The sequence below is a fragment of the Aquarana catesbeiana genome, linkage group LG11 (genome assembly GCF_042186555.1).
Source record: "Aquarana catesbeiana isolate 2022-GZ linkage group LG11, ASM4218655v1, whole genome shotgun sequence".
Classification (NCBI taxonomy): Eukaryota; Metazoa; Chordata; class Amphibia; order Anura; family Ranidae; genus Aquarana; species Aquarana catesbeiana.
Window position 1 is genome coordinate 24,780,124 of NC_133334.1, and position 20,210 is coordinate 24,800,333.

At 42.2% G+C, this 20,210-nt stretch overlaps 1 protein-coding gene across 1 annotated transcript in view; it reads right to left on the reverse strand.

Annotated features, from left to right (window-relative positions):
* Window positions 1-18,049, reverse strand: part of CTR9 (CTR9 homolog, Paf1/RNA polymerase II complex component) — a 52,248-nt gene extending 34,199 nt beyond the window's left edge. The window contains 1 exon segment of the mRNA XM_073603823.1: window positions 17,912-18,049. Coding sequence (XP_073459924.1) covers window positions 17,912-18,049 — 138 coding nt within the window.
* Between the last annotated feature and the right edge of the window lie 2,161 nt (window positions 18,050-20,210).

A 20,210-nucleotide genomic window follows, 5' to 3' on the forward strand; every position in this document is an offset into this window, starting at 1 on the left:
ATTGTATGATTACATGAATTTGCACAGATTTTTTGTATATTTATTATAGCAACAAATATTGTAAAATTAAAGAAGTAGGTGTAAAGTGGAAGCAGTGGATCTGCAGGGAACAGCATCTTGAGCACAAAGCACTTTATGTTGTATATGAATTTGCACATGGATCAGTTTACTTAATTTACTGATAAACACCAAAAGATCAGTGAAGTAGGTGTAAAGTGGAAGCAGTAGAGCAGCTGAGAATATTATTTTGAGCACCTAGCACTTTATATATGAATGTCTCCACATATTTTTAGTTTTTTTCCAAATGTTATTTAATAAAGGTTTTGTGATTTTACATACACAAACAAAACAGACAAGCAAAACAAACAAAAACATGAAATATTCATGTCACACGAGGGCAACAACTCAAAAAGCAGAACATTTGTCCTCACATAGTGCAATTTTTTTTCCCTCATACAATATGAAAAAGATCAGCTCAGTAATAAGTACCGTAAAGTTCGTATTTGGAACAAGAATATTGCTACAGATCTTGAAAACAATCAAGTAGACCAGTGATCTTCATACTGTGGCCCGGGGGGGTGAATGCGGACCCTTGCTTGCTTTTATCCGGCCCTTGGGGCAGTATTTTATTCACTGACACCAACGAAGGGGCACAGTTCCTACCAATGACACCAACAATGGGACCCAATAATACCAATGATGGGGGACCATTCTTCCCAATGACACCAATGATGGGGTCCAGTCCCCCCCCCAATGACCCCAACAATAGGGCACTATTGCTCTCACTGACACCAAAAATGGGGCATTGTTTACTCCAACTGATGCTGGGACAATTTCTTCTCATGATGGTCACAGTCCGGCCCCCTGAAGTCTGAAGGACAGTAAACTGGCCCTTTGTTTAGAAAGTTTGGAGATCTCTGAAATAGACATAAATACATAAATACTTTCTTATCACTAGCAGTCAGTTATATAATAAGGTATAACCAATAGATGCACAAAGAGACAGCAAACAACACTAAACATTTGGACGTTTAATACCATGTCTCTCCTTAAGCAATGTGGAGTTATCTTGGGTACTCCAGTCCTCAGACGTGGGTGGTAGAGTCGCTATCCACTTTAACAGAATACATTTACCTGCCAAAAACAATAAGTGAGATATAGCAATCTGGACATGGGGTGTAAGTAGCTCTTCATACAAAAACCCTAATATACAGGTCTAAGGATATTTGGTAGGGACACCTGAAACGCTTGGTTTATAATCGATATTACTCTATTCCAATAGCGCACCAGTTTGGGGCACCACCAACACATGTATAAATGGTCCGCAGGGGAACCTCCACACCTTGGACATTCTGGACTCTCTCTACATTGTCATCTATACAATTTAAGGGGAGTTCTATGTACTCTGTGAATAACAAAATGTTTTGACAACCGTTGAGTAGGAGAAATAGACATTAAAGGTACTTGCTCTAATATAGATTGCCACCACTCTCCATCCATGTTAGAGATATAGAATAGAAATTAGAGAATCTGGTCCCCCACCAGGGCTCACCTAGGGAATAAAGGAGCAAGTGGACTATTACGTGGACTAATAGTCCACTTGCTCCTTTATTCCCTAGGTGAGCCCTGGTGGGGGACCAGATTCCCTCATTTCTATTCTATTATATTTTGGATGATGGTACAAATTGTTTTCTATGTTTATATCTATGGTTACTACCATTAGAGGCCACCCATTTTTCTTCCATGTTAGAGATATCTGTAAACCACCCTGTCCTGCCATAAAGCTGCACCGTTCTTTGAGAGCGAAGCAGAAGAGATCCATATAAAGATGATATAAGAAGAGACCCATATAAAGATGATATAAGAAGAGACCCATATAAAGATGATATAAGAAGAGACCCATATAAAGATGATATAAGAAGAGATCCATATAAAGATAATAGAAGAAGAGACCCATATAAAGATGATAGAAGAAGAGACCCATATAAAGATGATAGAAGAAGAGACCCATATAAAGATGATATAAGAAGAGATCCATATAAAGATGATATAAGAAGAGACCCATATTAAGATGATATAAGAAGAGACCCATATAAAGATGATATAAGAAGAGATCCATATAAAGATGATATAAGAAGAGATCCATATAAAGATGATATAAGAAGAGACCCATATAAAGATGATATAAGAAGAGACCCATATAAAGATGATATAAGAAGAGATCCATATAAAGATGATAGAAGAAGAGACCCGTATAAAGATGATATAAGAAGAGATCCATATAAAGATGATAGAAGAAGAGACCCATATAAAGATGATATAAGAAGAGACCCATATAAAGATGATAGAAGAAGAGACCCATATAAAGATGATAGAAGAAGAGACCCATATAAAGATGATAGAAGAAGAGACCCATATAAAGATGATATAAGAAGAGATCCATATAAAGATGATATAAGAAGAGATCCATATAAAGATGATATAAGAAGAGACCCATATAAAGATAATAGAAGAAGAGACCCATATAAAGATAATAGAAGAAGAGACCCATATAAAGATGATAGAAGAAGAGACCCATATAAAGATAATAGAAGAAGAGACCCATATAAAGATGATATAAGAAGAGACCCATATAAAGATGATAGAAGAAGAGACCCATATAAAGATGATATAAGAAGAGACCCATATAAAGATGATAGAAGAAGAGACCCATATAAAGATGATAGAAGAAGAGACCCATATAAAGATGATAGAAGAAGAGACCCATATAAAGATGATAGAAGAAGAGACCCATATAAAGATGATAGAAGAAGAGACCCATATAGAGATGATAGAAGAAGAGACCCATATAAAGATGATATAAGAAGAGACCCATATAAAGATGATATAAGAAGAGACCCATATAAAGATGATAGAAGAAGAGACCCATATAATGATGATATAAGAAGAGACCCATATAAAGATAATAGAAGAAGAGACCCATATAAAGATGATAGAAGAAGAGACCCATATAAAGATAATAGAAGAAGAGACCCATATAAAGATAATAGAAGAAGAGACCCATATAAAGATGATAGAAGAAGAGACCCATATAAAGATGATAGAAGAAGAGACCCATATAAAGATAATAGAAGAAGAGACCCATATAAAGATGATAGAAGAAGAGACCCATATAAAGATGATAGAAGAAGAGACCCATATAAAGATAATAGAAGAAGAGACCCATATAAAGATGATAGAAGAAGAGACCCATATAAAGATGATATAAGAAGAGATCCATATAAAGATGATATAAGAAGAGATCCATATAAAGATGATAGAAGAAGAGACCCATATAAAGATGATATAAGAAGAGACCCATATAAAGATGATAGAAGAAGAGACCCATATAAAGATGATAGAAGAAGAGACCCATATAAAGATAATAGAAGAAGAGACCCATATAAAGATGATAGAAGAAGAGACCCATATAAAGATGATATAAGAAGAGACCCATATAAAGATGATAGAAGAAGAGACCCATATAAAGATGATAGAAGAAGAGACCCATATAAAGATAATAGAAGAAGAGACCCATATAAAGATGATAGAAGAAGAGACCCATATAAAGATGATATAAGAAGAGACCCATATAAAGATGATATAAGAAGAGACCCATATAAAGATGATAGAAGAAGAGAACCATATAAAGATGATATAAGAAGAGATCCATATAAAGATGATATAAGACCTTTTCTTCTCCTTGCTAGTAGCTACTTGATCTATGAGTGAAGTGTCTATCTGTATGAGAGATGTGGACCTGGTTTGAATAGAACATGTATGGCGAAGATGAAGGTATTGATAAAAGTTAGATGTGGGTAAACCAAACTCGGGTTGTAAGTCTTTAAAGGATTTTAGATGGCCATTGGTATATAATCGATACAGGAAATGTATACCCCTAGAATACCAGGCAGAAAAGTCCTGTAGTTTCCCAATCTCCTCTAGTCGCCCCTTTTTCCAGATAGGATGAAATCTGGAAATGCCATCATAGCCCATAATACGTCACATCTCATCCCAGACCTTAGCCATGAGGATCAAGGTAGGACATGTGGAACAATCCCAAAACCCACCCGCCTCCAATTGGGCCAGCAGAGGATATTTATTAGACCTAGACAGCAGTAGAGCTTGAATGGGGTCCCTACCATCAATAGTCCCCCACCCAGAAAAATGTTGCAGCTGGGAAACCAGGAAGTATAACCAGCAGAGGAGACAGCCAAACCTCCACCATCTTTGTTCAGTTGTAGAATAGGTAAGTGGATCCTAGGCTGCTTCTCTTTCCATATCAGAGTGTCTATCCTCTTAACCACTTGTCGAAGACCCCACGTACGTGTACTGCGGGGCGGCGGCTCTATTGCCTGAAATCACATACAGTTACATAATTTTGTAAAATAGGTCTGGGGCCCGCCTGCGCGCCACTGGCGACCACCTCCCCCTGTGATTGGACACAGCGAGAGCCAATCAGCGGGTCCGTCAGGGCCGGCGACCATTCCAAGAGAAGCAGAACGGCAGTCTGGCTATGCAATCAATGCAGATCTCCATTCTGTCAGAGGGGAAGATGGAGATCTTGTGTTTCTGCTAAGCAGGAACAGGGATCTCTGTCTTCCCACAGTTGAAGCACCTCCCCCACACAGTTAGAAAGCACTCCCTAGGAACACATTTAATCCTTTGATCGCCACTGATGTTAACCCCTTCCCTGCCAGTGTCGTTAGTACAGTGACAGTGCATTTTTTTAAGCACTGATCACTGTATTGGTGTCACTAGTCCCCAAAAAGTGTCACTTAGTGTCAGATTTGTCTGCCGCAATGTCGCAGTCCCGCTAAAAATCACTGATTGCCGCCATTACTAGTAAACAAAACATAAAAAATAAAAAGTCTATAAATCTATCCCATAGTTTGTAGACGATATAACTTTTGCGCAAACCAATCAATATACGCTTATTGGGATTTTTTTTATCAAAAATATGTAGCAGAATACATATCGGCCTAAATTGATAAAGACATTTTTCTATTGGATGTTTTGTAAAGAAAGTAAAAAAAATATTATTATTTTTTTCAAAATTGTCGGCCTTTCTTCTTTATAGCACAAAAAATAAAAACCACAGAGATGATCAAATGCCACCAAAGGAAAGCTCTATTTGTGGAGAAAAAAAAAGGACATCGATTTTATTTGGGCACAGCGTCGCACGACTGCGCAATTGTCAGTTATAGTGACGCAGTGCCGTATCACAAAAAAATGGTCTGGTCATGAGAGGGGGTAAATCTTCCGGAGGTGAAGTGGTTAAACGAAAAAAAATAAAGTTATACCAAAGCACAAAACCCCCCCCCCCCAAATTTTTTTTTTGAGCCCCCCCCACCCCCATGAACGTAAACACAAGCGTCTCGGGCGCCTACGTTTGAAAAAAAAATTAATAGCAATACACATGTTACATATCACTGCACACGCTGGAATGAGAGCGATAATTCTATCACCAGACCTCCTCTGTAACACTAAACTGATGACCTATAGGGGGCTTTTAAAGCGTCGCCTATAGAAAATATAGGGCCATTATAATATTACCTTTAAGTCTGACCTCTCATTAGGGTAACAGTTATAGGCCGGCCAAAGACTCCCTCATAAGAAGTGTGTCAGTAATATATTCAGATAGCTGTGTTTATCCTTATAGGTGATAGCAGTACTTCATTGATCCAGTGTATATAATATACTGTTCTACTTAATAATAATATCTTGCTTTGTCTTATTGGGAGGAGTTCTTTTGCTGAGTTGGCACTGTTGCCTAAAACTCAGCAGATCTATTACCTCCTCTTTGTGACAATATCGTTTTTAATCTGTTTTAGTGAGTATTACCAGAACATAAATACACAGAGTTGTCTGATTTATTGTAAAGAATCAACAACCCCTGCGCTAAAAGTGCTAATGAGTGATTAGGCTTGCCGCTGCTGTACATGACATAGGTCAAACCATGGGGAAAAAGGGTACGAATAGCACAGCGCTGACAGTCCGAGATGATTACACTAAAGTGCAAACGCTGTGCATAAAAAAATTACATGAAAAAACACATCCAGTAGTAGAAAAAAATTATAAAGCATGTAGCCAGTGAAAACACGAAAATAGCGTGCAAATGAGCATAAATGATCTAATTGGAAAGTTCCTTTGACAGGTTCCTTCCGCAAGTGCCACTGTGCAATGAAATGGTGCAAATTGATATTAAGCATGAGGTCAGTGAAAGTTCAAAATGACGTGCCAATAAACATATACAGTGGAACCTCGGATTACGAGCATAATCCGTTCCAGGACTATGCTCGTAATCCTATGTACTCGCATATCAAAGCGAGTTTTCCCATTAAAGTCAATGGAAACGAAAATAATGCAATACCGCATGCGGCCAGAGGTGGGGGGGGGGGGCGCCGGAGAGCCTTGAAAACGGCAGAAAAGGCCAGAGGGACACTTCAGTGGACCTCGGCAAATCTCGGAAAGACTCCGTTCACGAGCCTTTCCGAGGTTTGCCGAGGTCAGCCGAACTGTCCTCCGGCCTTTCCGTGCATTTCCGAGTGGCGCCGATCGGCGACTTTCGGCTCTGCTGGGCTCCGGCGCCCTCCACCTCAGGCCAAAAGGGGTACTGCACGCCGCTTTTGGCCTGAATCCTGCTCGGTTTGCGAGACAACACTCACAATTTTAGAAATACAGTGCTCGGTTTGCGAAACGCTCGTTAACCGCGTTACTCGCAAACCGAGGTTCCACTGTAGCTACTTTCAATTGATAAGTTCCTTTCTCACGTTCCTTCCAAAACTGCTGCTGTGCTAACAAACACACAATGCTGTAAACAGGTGCACATAAGATCCACACCCCCCCCCGCCCCCCCTTATGGTTGAACTCACCAGATCCAAAGGACCATCAAGCAGTACTGTGTTGCAGGTCTATCAAGCTTAATGTGGTGAGCGGGGTGATGAAAAACACCAACTCCTGGGTGCAATCCTTGCTGGGGTGTTTTCAGGCACAAACATATGGAGAAAGAGCCAGCATGATGAAGTACGTCTTGTTTAATTTCATTAAAATCAATCTTTACAAAGTTCCAATCTTAAAAACAATTTTTGCAAGGTTCCAAAGTAGAGGGCAAAGGGATAAGACATCAATGAATTGTCCATTCATTGCAGAAATCAATAGGTTCTCTCACAACCTGACTGCAATCAAACAATCATTGGACGTGATGTCTGATTTATTACTTTAAGGTGGTACAAGGATGTCTGAACCCAGAGTGTCAGGTGGGTTGGAACGTTCACCAGGTCATGGCAGTGCAGATAAACAGGTAATTCCACGCAGTCCCTTAGGGGGTTATGCTACATATAAAACAAATAAAAAATCCAGTACATATCCCATAGTTTGTAGGCGCTATAACTTTCAAGCAAACCAATTGATATACACTTATTGGGATTTTTCTTTGTATTAAAAACATCCAGCAGAATTTAGGACAAACTGTATGAATCTTTTTTTTTGGTTGTTTTTTAGCAGAAAGTATTATTAGTTTTATTTATTTTTTTTATAGGGGATAGTTAGGTAGATTTTAGAGTTTAAGTGCACACTGAGAAAGTTGTATGAATTTCTTTTATTTTATTTGCAGTTTATTAACCGGTTCAATACTGGGCAATTTCACCCCCTTCCTTCCCAGGCCAATTTTTAGTTTTCAGCGCTGTCGCACTTTAAACGTCAATTGCGCGGTCGTGCGACGTTGTACCCAAACAAAATTGACATCCTTTTTTCACCACAAATAGAGCTTTTTTTGGTGGTATTTGATCACCTCTGCCGTTTTTATTTTTTGCGCTATAAACAAAAGAAGAGCGACAATTTTAAAAAAAACACAATATTTTTTACTTTTTGCTATAATAAATATCCCAATTTTTCTTTTTAAAAACACATTTTTTCCTCAGTTTTGGCCGATACGTATTCTTCTACATATTTTTGGTAAAAAAAAAATCGCAATAAGCGTATATTGATTGGTTTGCGCAAAAGTTATAACGTCTACAAAATAGGGGATAGATTTATGGCATTTTTAAAAAAAAAAAAAATTTTTATTTTTTTAGCGGCGATCGCAATTTTTTTTGGTGACTGCGACATTATGGCGGACACATCGGACACTTTTGACACATTTTTGGGACCAATCACATTTATACAGCGATCAATGCTATAAAATTGCATTGATTACACACACAAATCCACATGCCGGCCCGGTTAACGGGCAATCGCGGGTGCCCGGCGGACATCGCGGCCGCCGGGCACACGCACCGGGTCCCGAGGAATGCGGCGGGCGCGCGCGCCCGCTAGACGGCCGGGAATCCCAGGACGTCATATGACGTCCACCCAGGATGGGAGATCCCATCTGTGGACGTCATATGACTATGGGCGGGTAGGGAAGTGGTTAATATGTTATTTCTATTACAGACAAAATCTTATGCCGGTGCAGGCTTCTGTGCTGGCCAGTGGGACATTATCACCTCCACCTTTGAAAAAGAACAATTATATGCAGGGTGGATATGGAAAGATATTTATTGTTGTCTAAAGTTTCTGCAATGCCGAAATCACCACCCACTGCACCCTCTCCATTGCCAATCCCATCATCCACTGCACCCTCTCCAGTACTGATCCCATCATCCACTGCACCCTCTCCAGTACTGATCCCATCATCCACTGCACCCTCTCCAGTACTGATCCCATCATCCACTGCACCCTCTCCAGTACTGATCCCATCATCCACTGCACCCTCTCTAGTACTGATCCCATCATCCACTGCACCCTCTCCAGTACTGATCCCATCATCCACTGCACCCTCTCCAGTACTGATCCCATCATCCACTGCACCCTCTCTAGTACTGATCCCATCATCCACTGCACCATCTCCAGTGCTGATCCCACCATCCACTGCACCCTCTCCAGTACTGATCTCATCATCCACTGGGCCCTCTCCAGTACCGATCCCATCATCTACTGTACCCTCTCCAGTACCGATCGCATCATTTAGATTTACAGAGGAGATCTACTGCTAAAATTACTGCCCTCGATCTGACCTTCGCGGTGATACCTCACATGCATGGTGCAATTGCTGTTTACATAAGACACCAGACTGACGCTTGCGTTCACCTTTGCGCGTGAGCATGGGGAGACAGGGGTGATTTTTTTTATTATTTATTTTGCTTTTTATTTTATTTTTAAACTGTTCCTTTCAATTTTTGTATTATTATTTTTATTGTTATCTCAGGGAATGTAAATATCCTCTATGATAGCAATAGTTAGTAATAGGTACTCTTTTTTGAAAAAATTGTGGTCTATTAGACTCTAGATCTCTCCTAGGCCCTCAAAGCATCTGACCACACCAAGATCGGTGTGATAAAATGCTTTCCCAATTTCTCAATGGCGCTGTTTATTTTCGGCGAAACCTAAGTCATAAAATGCTCGTAGCTTCCGTTTTCTTAGGCCATAGAGATGATTGGAGCCGTTCTGGTCTCTGATCAGCTCTATGGTCAGCTGGCGGAACCACCGGCTGCATTCTCGGGTTCCCTATTGGGACAGGAGAGCCAGAGAAAACCATGGAAGATGGTGTGAGGGGGGGACATTCCCTCTTAATTAGCTAATTAGCCGCTAGGATTGCTTTTACATGAAAGCCGACCGCTGGTTGAAAAGAATGATGTAAGAAAGATAGGGGGCGCTAGATACCATAATATTCAAGTGCTCCAAAAAAATATATCTCCTGCATTACCAAAAAAATGGAAATGTAAGAAAGCTAGGGGGCGCTAGATACCATACTATTCAAGTGCTCTAAATAAATATATCTCCTGTGTTACCAAAAAAAATGAAAATCATAATATTGACAAATCATAGTTAGATTACACATTGAAGTGCCCACATTAGTGAAAACATATATAGTGATTGATTGTCCACATAAAAAAGTGATTGAAGTAGTTGAAGTGATATCTTTCAATATTATCCCAATCTTGTTGCTGTAAACAAAAGGTTTTCCATCACCAAAGAAACAAAAGAAAAGGAAAACACCTCGAAGTAGTAGATATCTGCTTACCAGATACCAATGACTCCTTTAGTTAAAAAGAGAGTCACTAGCGCTTGTGCAGGGTTGTGCCTGCTCACATGGATGGCCGGACTGTGGTTGGTATTATAGGCATGGATCGTTCCCGTCAGGCTCATTCAAGATAGGATAAGGATACATAGGAAACAAAAACAGTCTCCATAGCGTAAAACCATTTATTAAAAAAGTAAACAAATTAAAAAGCCAAATGGCCGCTTACATTGGTGGGTGCCTACCCGGCACTGGGGCTGCTTGCATGTCAGGGTGACTTCGCAGTCAGAAAAAGCCTTTCATGTCTCCTCCACGCTGGCGTGCGTTCCAGCTTACACAGGGGGGCAGCCAAAGGATCCGGATGTTGTTGGATGATAGGACATGTGACCACGTACCGCTCCGACGTACGTTTCGTAGTGAACGTCTTCAGGGAAGCGAAAAGAATGATACCAAGATGATACCTAAACCCTCAGGCATCATTCTGGTATAACCACTCAAAATCCAGCACCATACCAGTACGTTACTGGTCCTTGCTGGGAATATATTGTAATGTTCTTTTTTTTCATGCAGCCTGTGGGCTGCAGCTGAATGGCATACCTGAAAAGCAAACAATGGTAACAATAAAATATTAACTCAATAAAACAACTTTTGTGCCAAAAAAGAGTAAAAAAATATATCCTGAAGCTTGGAGGCAATCCGCCCCTAATGTTAGGGACAAATCGCCCCTTAACCCCTGCCCCATGCTTCGGCATATATGCTTTTTTTTTCAACTGTGATGGTGAAATCACCTCCTACAGTGCTGGAGTCACTGATTTATGTATCGCTGTTGCTTTCAAGATAGCTATATCAGTGCTACAAATAAAATAAGGATTAACAATAAAATACAGTAAATTATAAAAGAATTACACACCTGCAAAGCCAATAAAACATTGCAGTTAAGCATAAAATACAGTAAAACAGAACAGAATAGAGAGAGAACAATAGAGAGAGAAGAACAAGAAAATTACTATTTTTGGATTTTTTATTTTATATATATATATATTTAACAATTTTTGTAACTGTAAAGGTTCCAGGTTCGGGTCTCTAAAAATGTGATGGCATCTTTGGAGACCCTGTGAAAGTGTGTCCTAGGACTGTGCAGTGCTGTACCCTACGCTAATACTCTACTAGTGTGTGGTAGCGTTGGAAACATTCACTGATGCAGAGACCAGGTTGGTTAGGACAGGAGGGACAATAAAAATGGGTGTCACGCCTGTATGCGCGTTTCCTACAGACAAGACATTTGGGGGTGTTCTTTGGCCTGAGCTACCAAGGAGGACTTCTGGAAAGTGCCTCTCATGCAGCTGGCTCACTGCATTTGCATTGGGAAGCACAGTGGTGTAGTGGATAGCACTTTCACCTAGCAGCAAAAAGGGTTGCTGGTTCGAATCCCAACCACGACACCATCTGCCTGGAGTTTGCATGTTCTCCCTGTGCCTGTGTGGGTTTCCTCCGGGTACTCCAGTTTCCTCCCACACTCTAAAGACATGCTGGTAGGTTAATCGGATCCTGTCTAAATTGGCCCTAATATATGTATAATTGTGGATTAGGGACCTTAGGTTGTAAGCTCCTTGAGGGTAGGGACTGATGTGAATGTACAATGTATATATAAAGCGCTGCGTAAATTGACGGCGCTATATAAGTACCTGAAATAAAATAAGTTGGACCACAGCATCATCTGGAAACAGAAGGGCTGTGATGATATATTCCTGAAATTTAAGGAAGGATCCAGTTCGGCCTGATGCTTTGTATAGCACATAAGCGTTCAGCAGAGCCAATTGAAATAAATAAACAGATATTTTTTTGTACCAGCGTCTGGCCTTACGGGCAATTAGGTACGGCGCCAACAACTGGTCATTGAGGTCCACCCCTCCCATATTAAGGTTATATTCGTGGACACAGAGGGGTTTCTCAACAACACCAGTCGCCCTTTGAATTTGGACCGTTGTGTCTGCATGAAGGGAGGACAGAATGAAAACATTCTGATTATCCCTCCACTGCGAGCCAATTATTACACTTCAAGCAGGCTCTCTCCCCCAGCCTAAGATGGGAATCTACAAGCCGCTGGGGTAAGCCCCGGCGATTAGGTCGCACGGTGCCACATGCGCCAATTCCATGATCAAACAAGTGACTAAAAAGTGGCACGCTTGTGTAATAATTGACCACGTACAAGTGGTACCCCTTTCTGAAGAAGGGTGACACCAAGTCCCACACAATCTTATCGGTGCTCCCTATGTAGTCAGGGCAGTTGTGATGCTTCATGTGAACCATAAAACTACATGTATAGCCTGTTGCCCTGTCACAGAGCTTATACATCTTGACCCCGTATCTGGCACGCTTGCTGGGAAGATACTGTTTGAAAGACAAGTGGGCAGAAAACTTAATCAGGGACTCATCAACTCAGACAACTTGATCAGGAGTAAACAAGGCTGAAAACTGTTGGTTGAAGTGGTTTACGTGCAGCTGAATTTTGTGAAGCCGATCAAATTCAGGGTCACCCGAGGACGACAAAGTTCATTGTCATTAAAATGCATGAAACGCAAGATCTGCTCATATCGTGTCCTGGCCATGGATGCAGAGAACACGGGCATATGATGAATTGGGTCAGTGGACCAATATGACCGCAACTCACTTTTTTTAACTATGCCCACGAGGAGGGATAGGCCCAGAAAGGTCCTAAATTCGGAAACCATAATAGGTTTCCAATCTCTGGCAAGGGTCAAATGGGGATTAGCGGTGATGAATTGACCAGCATACAAATTGCTTTGGTCTACAATGGATCTATAGGGATCTTTCGTGAAAAACAGCGAATTAAAATCAAGTGACGTAAAATCAACTGTTTCCACCTGAATTCCTGGTTGGCCAGTGAATGGGGGAAGTATGGGCGCTGCAGAAGTGGTGGGCTCCCAATTCGGATTGGCAAATGCAGCAGGAAGGGCGCTATGGGCTCAACGGGCCTGTGTTTGTTTTCTTGGTGGCAGCGGGACACTACTTGTGCTTCCCACCTCACCGGCTTGAACTGCACTTATGGGACTCGCCACGTCACCGCGTGATACTGCAGTGCTGGTTTGACTACGACCAGGATGTACTAGGCTGCTGGTGCTTGCCAGTTTACCAGAAGGATGAGCGGCACTAGTACTGGCTCTCTGCTCCATACGAGAGCCCTGCGGTTCTTGCACCTCAACAACAGAAGAACGGGGTCGGGTACGCCTGACCTTAGCAGGGACCACTACTCTGTCGTCAGAGCTATCTGTCAGGGTGCCGTTGCTGTCTACTGGATCCTATTCTGAGTCTGAATCTGACATATGGGTGACTTCCTCTTCACTCTCATCTGTCATGCTCAGAAACGTGTAGGCCTCTTCACTAGTGTACCCTAGATTGGGCATTGTGGCCTCTAAATTTACTGGTACAACTAGTGAAACTCACAGGCAAAAAGAGCACCTGATTCTCAGAGCCTGCTTCAATCGCTACCAAAACAAATTTTAGCATTCGCAGGGATCAGGCCTGACTCTGTGAATGCTGCAGGTATGTGTGTTATGCTTTGTAAGTGACAGTGATCGATTGATACTGCACTTGGGTGGGCTGGGATGGGCGGAGGGGCTAAACGCAGGTGCTAGCAGGTATCTGGGTTGATCCTACTAAAGTTGCATTTTTGGGAACACTAAACTACTGGGGATGCTAGTATAGATCTGATCAGATCAAAGATATTGATCCGTTCAAACACTATACTAGTAAGGGAGGTGTATGGTACGTGCGTGGGTGTTATTGCTACTGGCACTAATCTGACTCTCCCTGGGGCTGACGCTGAACCTGATGCTAAAACCTGTACTGGGGTGTGATCAGGGGGTAAAAGCTTTATTCAGCAATATATGGCGGGTACCCTGACAGTAACTAGCTAACTATCTAACTAGTGTCACCTGGGACACTAAATACAGTGATCAGAAAAGAGTACACTATATTAGTGACACTGGTGACAGGGGCTGAAAGGGTTAACTGGGGGAGGGTTAACTGGGGGGCAATCAAGGGGTTAAACCTTTATTAGGGGGGATTTAGGGGGGTACCTGGGCCTACTACTAACTGCCCTAATGCTGATTAGTGTCACAAATGACACCAATGCAGTGATCAGTGAAAAATCTTAAAAAACTACAATTGGTGACACAGTGACAGGGAGTGAAGGGATTAACTGGGGGGGGGGGGGTGGAGTGTGCCTATGTGTACTGTGTCAGTGTAGTGTTGGTGTAATTCACTTTTAGATGTCCTCTGCTCTGCGCTCTGGAACCGAAAATAATTCCAGAACGTGTTTACATTTACAGGCAGAGGAAGCATTTTCATTCGCACAGAACCGATCAGGCAGGTCCAGGCCAGAAATCATTGGCCTGGACCTGAAGACTGATCGTTTCTGTAATGAATCCGATTGCCGTGTGCACTGTGGGGGGCAGGCGCGTGCCCCCTAACCGCTGTCAAACGATGTTGGGGCGGTCTTAAAGTGGTTAATAAACTGCAAATAATGTAAACAATCCACAATACAATACAACTTTCTCAGTGTGACATTTTTAGACCTAAACTTTAAAATCTACCTAAATTATCTCTTGTAAAAAACATGATTCATACATTTCGTCCTAAATGTATTCTGTTACATGTTTTTGATACAAAGAAAAATCAAATGGCGGAGATAAACGACTTCTAGTGGGGACTGTGATAGTGCGATCTGACACTAACTGCCGCTGGGGGGAACTGACATCACCAGAGACATTAATACAGTGATCAGTGCTAAAAATATGACACTTGTTGGGAAGAAAGATTAACAGCTAGTAGGGTGATGAAGGGGTTAAATATGTTCCTTAACTTGGTGTAATGTTGTGTACAGTGTGCTGCTTTATACTAATGATCTCCGACAGATCATTCCCTCTGTACACAACCCAACACAGAGCTCTGAACTGGTGATTGGACACAGCCGATCAGCTGGTCCCGGGGTGTGAATCATTGTCGGGACTCTGTGTACAATTGCAGCCGGGAGCTGGGTGAGGGGTGAACATGCGCGCCCTAAACCTGGGAGTTAGGCAGCACTGTACCAGCACATCGCTTTGCCTACAGCGCCCCCCATCCTCAGTAAAGCGCCCCCATTCTGAGTACAATGCCACCCATCCCCAGTACAGCACCCCAAACCCGAACACTTTAGCGCAAACAATTAATATTCACTATCATCACACAACTGGGTGGGCTCTGGGGGGTAATGCTTTGCACCCCGAGACCACCCTTTTTTGAAGCCAAATAGAGCCTCACGCTCCACTCATGTGTTTCCAAAAAAAAAAAAAAGAAAAAAAAGAAAGAAAACCCCATTGAAATCCTATGAGCATAGCTCCCAACTGTCCCTGATTTGGAGCAATGTCCCTCTGTCCCTCATTCCTTCTCATTTGTCCCTCATTTTGGTCTGATCTGTATATTTGTATATAAAATGCACTTTTTATCTATCAAAAAGTGTCTTCCAGTGCTAAACCTTTCATCTGATTTCTAAATTGCTGCATTTGTAAATTCCAAAAGCCAATATAAAGGAATAGTAGTGGTAAAAAAAAGCACTTGTGGGTTTAACTGACAATTTTTTTGGTAGAATTCTCCTTTAACCACTTAAGCCCCGGACCATTTGGCTGGCCAAAGACCAGAGCACTTTTTGTGATTCGGCACTGCGTCGCTTTAACTGACAATTGCGCGGTCGTGCGACGTTGCACCCAAACAAAATTCATGTCTTTTTTTTCCCCCCACAAATAGAGACCAAAAAGAGAGAAGAGAAAGCGGGACTTTAATGAGACGTGTCAACGCATAATTATTAATAAATTGGCCAGGCACATATAGAATTGGCCTGTATCCAATATGAGTATAATCCGGACATAAATATTCTATAACCAGGGAAACGACTGGGCGTAATCACAAAGGATTTACAGCAATATTCGTATAAAACATCGTTTAATAATTCATTAGACATAAAGAAAATTGTTAAAAATCAATCAATCAAGGGTATGGTGGATACAAAGCGTATACAGTTACAGTACAGGTAGTTGTTAGATTGTAGGCATCCTTAAGTTGTTAACTCTACGCGTTTCTTGGCTTACAACCAATCATCAGGAGTTCAGATGCATAATAACTAGAAAATAATAAAGCATGCCATTAATCTAATGATTGACATAAACATATCGAGAAAGCAAAAACTACAATAATACTCACAAGTAAAATGGATAGATTATAAAGTGAGAAGGTGGTCCGGCCTGTAAAGTCTCACCCGGGGTTGAGGCAAGGACCAGCCCCCCAGAGGTAACCCCCCAAAGGGGGGGGAGGCTGCCATCAAAACCAGGACACCCCACACAGTATGGCCCAACGAGAAGGGGGAACCTGGCAAGCGCATGTGAAGTGCTATGGGGGGGAGAAAAAGAATGTGAGTAGAAGTGAGAATGAAGTGAGAAAACCATCCATGAATGGACAGATGAAAGTGACAGGGGGGGTATAGCAAAAAACGTGTGGAGCACAAGAGGGAAGTGGGATGGATGATGAATAGTGAGGGGAATATGAGTATAAGAATGTGAAAGCATGGATGGCTAAGTGAGCAGTGAGGGAAATTACCTGTGATGTACGAGTGTTAGCGTGTGCCGGTCATCCCTATACACGCCGGGACAGCATGTGGAGTGGGCTAGTCAGAGGCCGGCTGCCGCCATATACCCCAGGGCAGGGGGGCGTGTCCCCCCGCCAGCGTCATGAGGGGACGTCAGTACGGCACACAAGGAGGAGGGAAGGTCCACTCCCGATCATGTGATCTGGGCGGAGTGCCCTCCCCCTGTTGCCATGACTCCCAAGGAATGGAATAGAAACGCCCGCAGTGCGGGCATCGTGAGACGCCGCACCAAGGGCGCGAATCCCATGATGCTGATGCGTCAAGGTCACGGTCCGCCCCCACCGTGGGATAGGCTGGACCACCTTCTCACTTTATCATCTATCCATTTTACTTGTGAGTATTATTGTAGTTTTTGCTTTCTCGATATGTTTATGTCAATCATTAGATTAATGGCTGCTTTATTATTTTCTAGTTATTATGCATCTGAACTCCTGATGATTGGTTGTAAGCCAAGAAACGCGTAGAGTTAACAACTTAAGGATGCCTACAATCTAACAACTACCTGTACTGTAACTGTATACGCTTTGTATCCACCATACCCTTGATTGATTGATTTTTAACAATTTTCTTTATGTCTAATGAATTATTAAACAATGTTTTATACGAATATTGCTGTAAATCCTTTGTGATTACGCCCAGTGTTTCCCTGGTTATAGAATATTTATGTCCGGATTATACTCATATTGGATACAGGCCAATTCTATATGTGCCTGGCCAATTTATTAATAATTATGCGTTGACACGTCTCATTAAAGTCCCGCTTTCTCTTCTCTCTTTTTGGTATCAATAATTGGGATGGAGACATGTCAGCGTTCATAATGCTGGTATGGACAGGTCACAAACCCCCCCTTTATGTGCATAATTAAATTTAGGGTGGAAAACACCCATTTCCGTGACCTGACCAACCATATTCCAGAACTCACTGTATCATCTTTGTTATTTATTTTGTCTAATTTATTATAGCTTTCGGCTTCTTTTTCTTGTTTTTTTTCCTTTCATCAGCTAAACATTTGCTGACCATTATATGCAACTTTGATTCTGATTTAATTCAGTGCATACTTTTCCACTCCTTTACTTGTACTACCCCATTATGTGTGTTTTTTACCACTCACTGTAATATAGGTACTGGGAGGTTGGTCTCTGGTCTGGTCGTGTCTCATCCCCGGGGTTGTGATGCGCCCAGTTTGCGGCTCCTCACCCGCCCTATACCACGGTGGGGGCGGACCGTGACCTCGACGCATCAGCGTCATGGGATTGCGCCCTTGGTGCGGTGTCTCACGATGCCGCACTGCGGGCGTTTCTATTCCATTCCTTGGGAGTCATGGCAACAGGGGGAGGGCACTCCGCCCAGATCACATGATCGGGAGTGGACCTTCCCTCCTCCTTGTGTGCCGTACTGACGTCCCCTCATGACGCTGGCGGGGACACGCCCCCTGCCTGGGGTATATGGCGGCGGCCTCTGACTAGCCCACTCCACATGCTGTCCCGGCGTGTATAGGGATGACCGGCACACGCTACACTCGTACATCACAGGTAATTTCCCTCACTGCTCATAGCCATCCATGCTTTCACATTCTTAATACTCATATTCCCCTCACTATTCATCATCCATCCACTTCCCTCTTGTGCTCCACGTTTTTTGCTATACCCCCCTGTCACTTTCATCTGTCCATTCATGGATGGTTTTCTCACTTCATTCTCACTTCTACTCACATTCTTTTTCTCCCCCCATAGCACTTCACATGCGCTTGCCAGGTTCCCCCTTCTCGTTGGGCCATACTGTGTGGGGTGTCCTGGTTTTGATGGCAGCCTCCCCCCCTTTGGGGGTTACCTCTGGGGGGCTGGTCCTTGCCTCAACCCCGGGTGAGACTTTACAGGCCGGACCACCTTCTCACTTTATCATCTATCCATTTTACTTGTGAGTATTATTGTAGTTTTTGCTTTCTCGATATGTTTATGTCAATCATTAGATTAATGGCTGCTTTATTATTTTCTAGTTATTATGCATCTGAACTCCTGATGATTGGTTGTAAGCCAAGAAACGCGTAGAGTTAACAACTTAAGGATGCCTACAATCTAACAACTACCTGTACTGTAACTGTATACGCTTTGTATCCACCATACCCTTGATTGATTGATTTTTAACAATTTTCTTTATGTCTAATGAATTATTAAACGATGTTTTATACGAATATTGCTGTAAATCCTTTGTGATTACACCCAGTGTTTCCCTGGTTATAGAATATTTATGTCCGGATTATACTCATATTGGATACAGGCCAATTCTATATGTGCCTGGCCAATTTATTAATAATTATGCGTTGACACGTCTCATTAAAGTCCCGCTTTCTCTTCTCTCTTTTTGGTATCAATAATTGGGATGGAGACATGTCAGCGTTCATAATGCTGGTATGGACAGGTCACAAACCCCCCCTTTATGCCCACAAATAGAGCTTTCTTTTGGTGGTATTTGATCACCTCTGCGGTTTTTATTTTTTGCACTATAAACAAAAAAAGAGCGCCAATTTTGAAAAAAAGGCAATATTTTTTACTTTTTGCTATAATAAATATCCCCAAAAAATATATAAAAAAACATTTTTATTCCCTCAGTTTAGGCCGATACGTATTCTTCTACATACTTTTGGTAAAAAAAAAAATCGCAATAAGCGTATATTGATTGGTTTGCACAAAAGTTATAGCGTCTACCAAATAGGGGATAGATTTATGGCATTTTTATTATTATTTATTTATTCTTTTACTAGTAATGGCATCGATCTGCGATTTTTATCGGGACTGCGACATTATGGTAGACACATCGGACAATTTTGACACATTTTTTGGGACCATTGTCATTTATACAGCGATCCATGCGATTAAAAAATGCACTGATTACCGTAAAAATGTCGCTGGCAGTGAAGGGGTTAACCACTAGGGGGGCGATCAAAGGGGTTAACTGTGTTCCCTAGTGTGTTCTAACTGAAGGGGGGAGGGGACTGCGCAGGGGGAGATGACAGATTGCTGGGCACTCGCATCGGCTCCGTGGATGAGCAGGGGGCGCGCAGCGATTTAAAACTGGATGATTACTTTATCAGGGAAGATGGAAGTAGATTTCTGACCCAGAATAAATGATAAGAGTCACTCTGAATGACCTCTCCCGCTTGACTGATTGGAATCCTGGGGCAATGCTGAACCCAAAGTCACAGGCCTCAACCACCTGTCTTGCTGACTTATGTACCAACATCCCTTCAGCCTCTAGACAGTACCCTTCCCTTGGGCTTTTCACTCACTTGATCAATAGCCCGTGTGCTGCTCCTAAGCGATCGATCGCCCAGTTTCCTTCCGCTTGACTCTACTTCTCCCGCAATGATTCCTAGTTCCTCCTCTCCTTTGTGGCCCGTTCCCCTCCCCGCA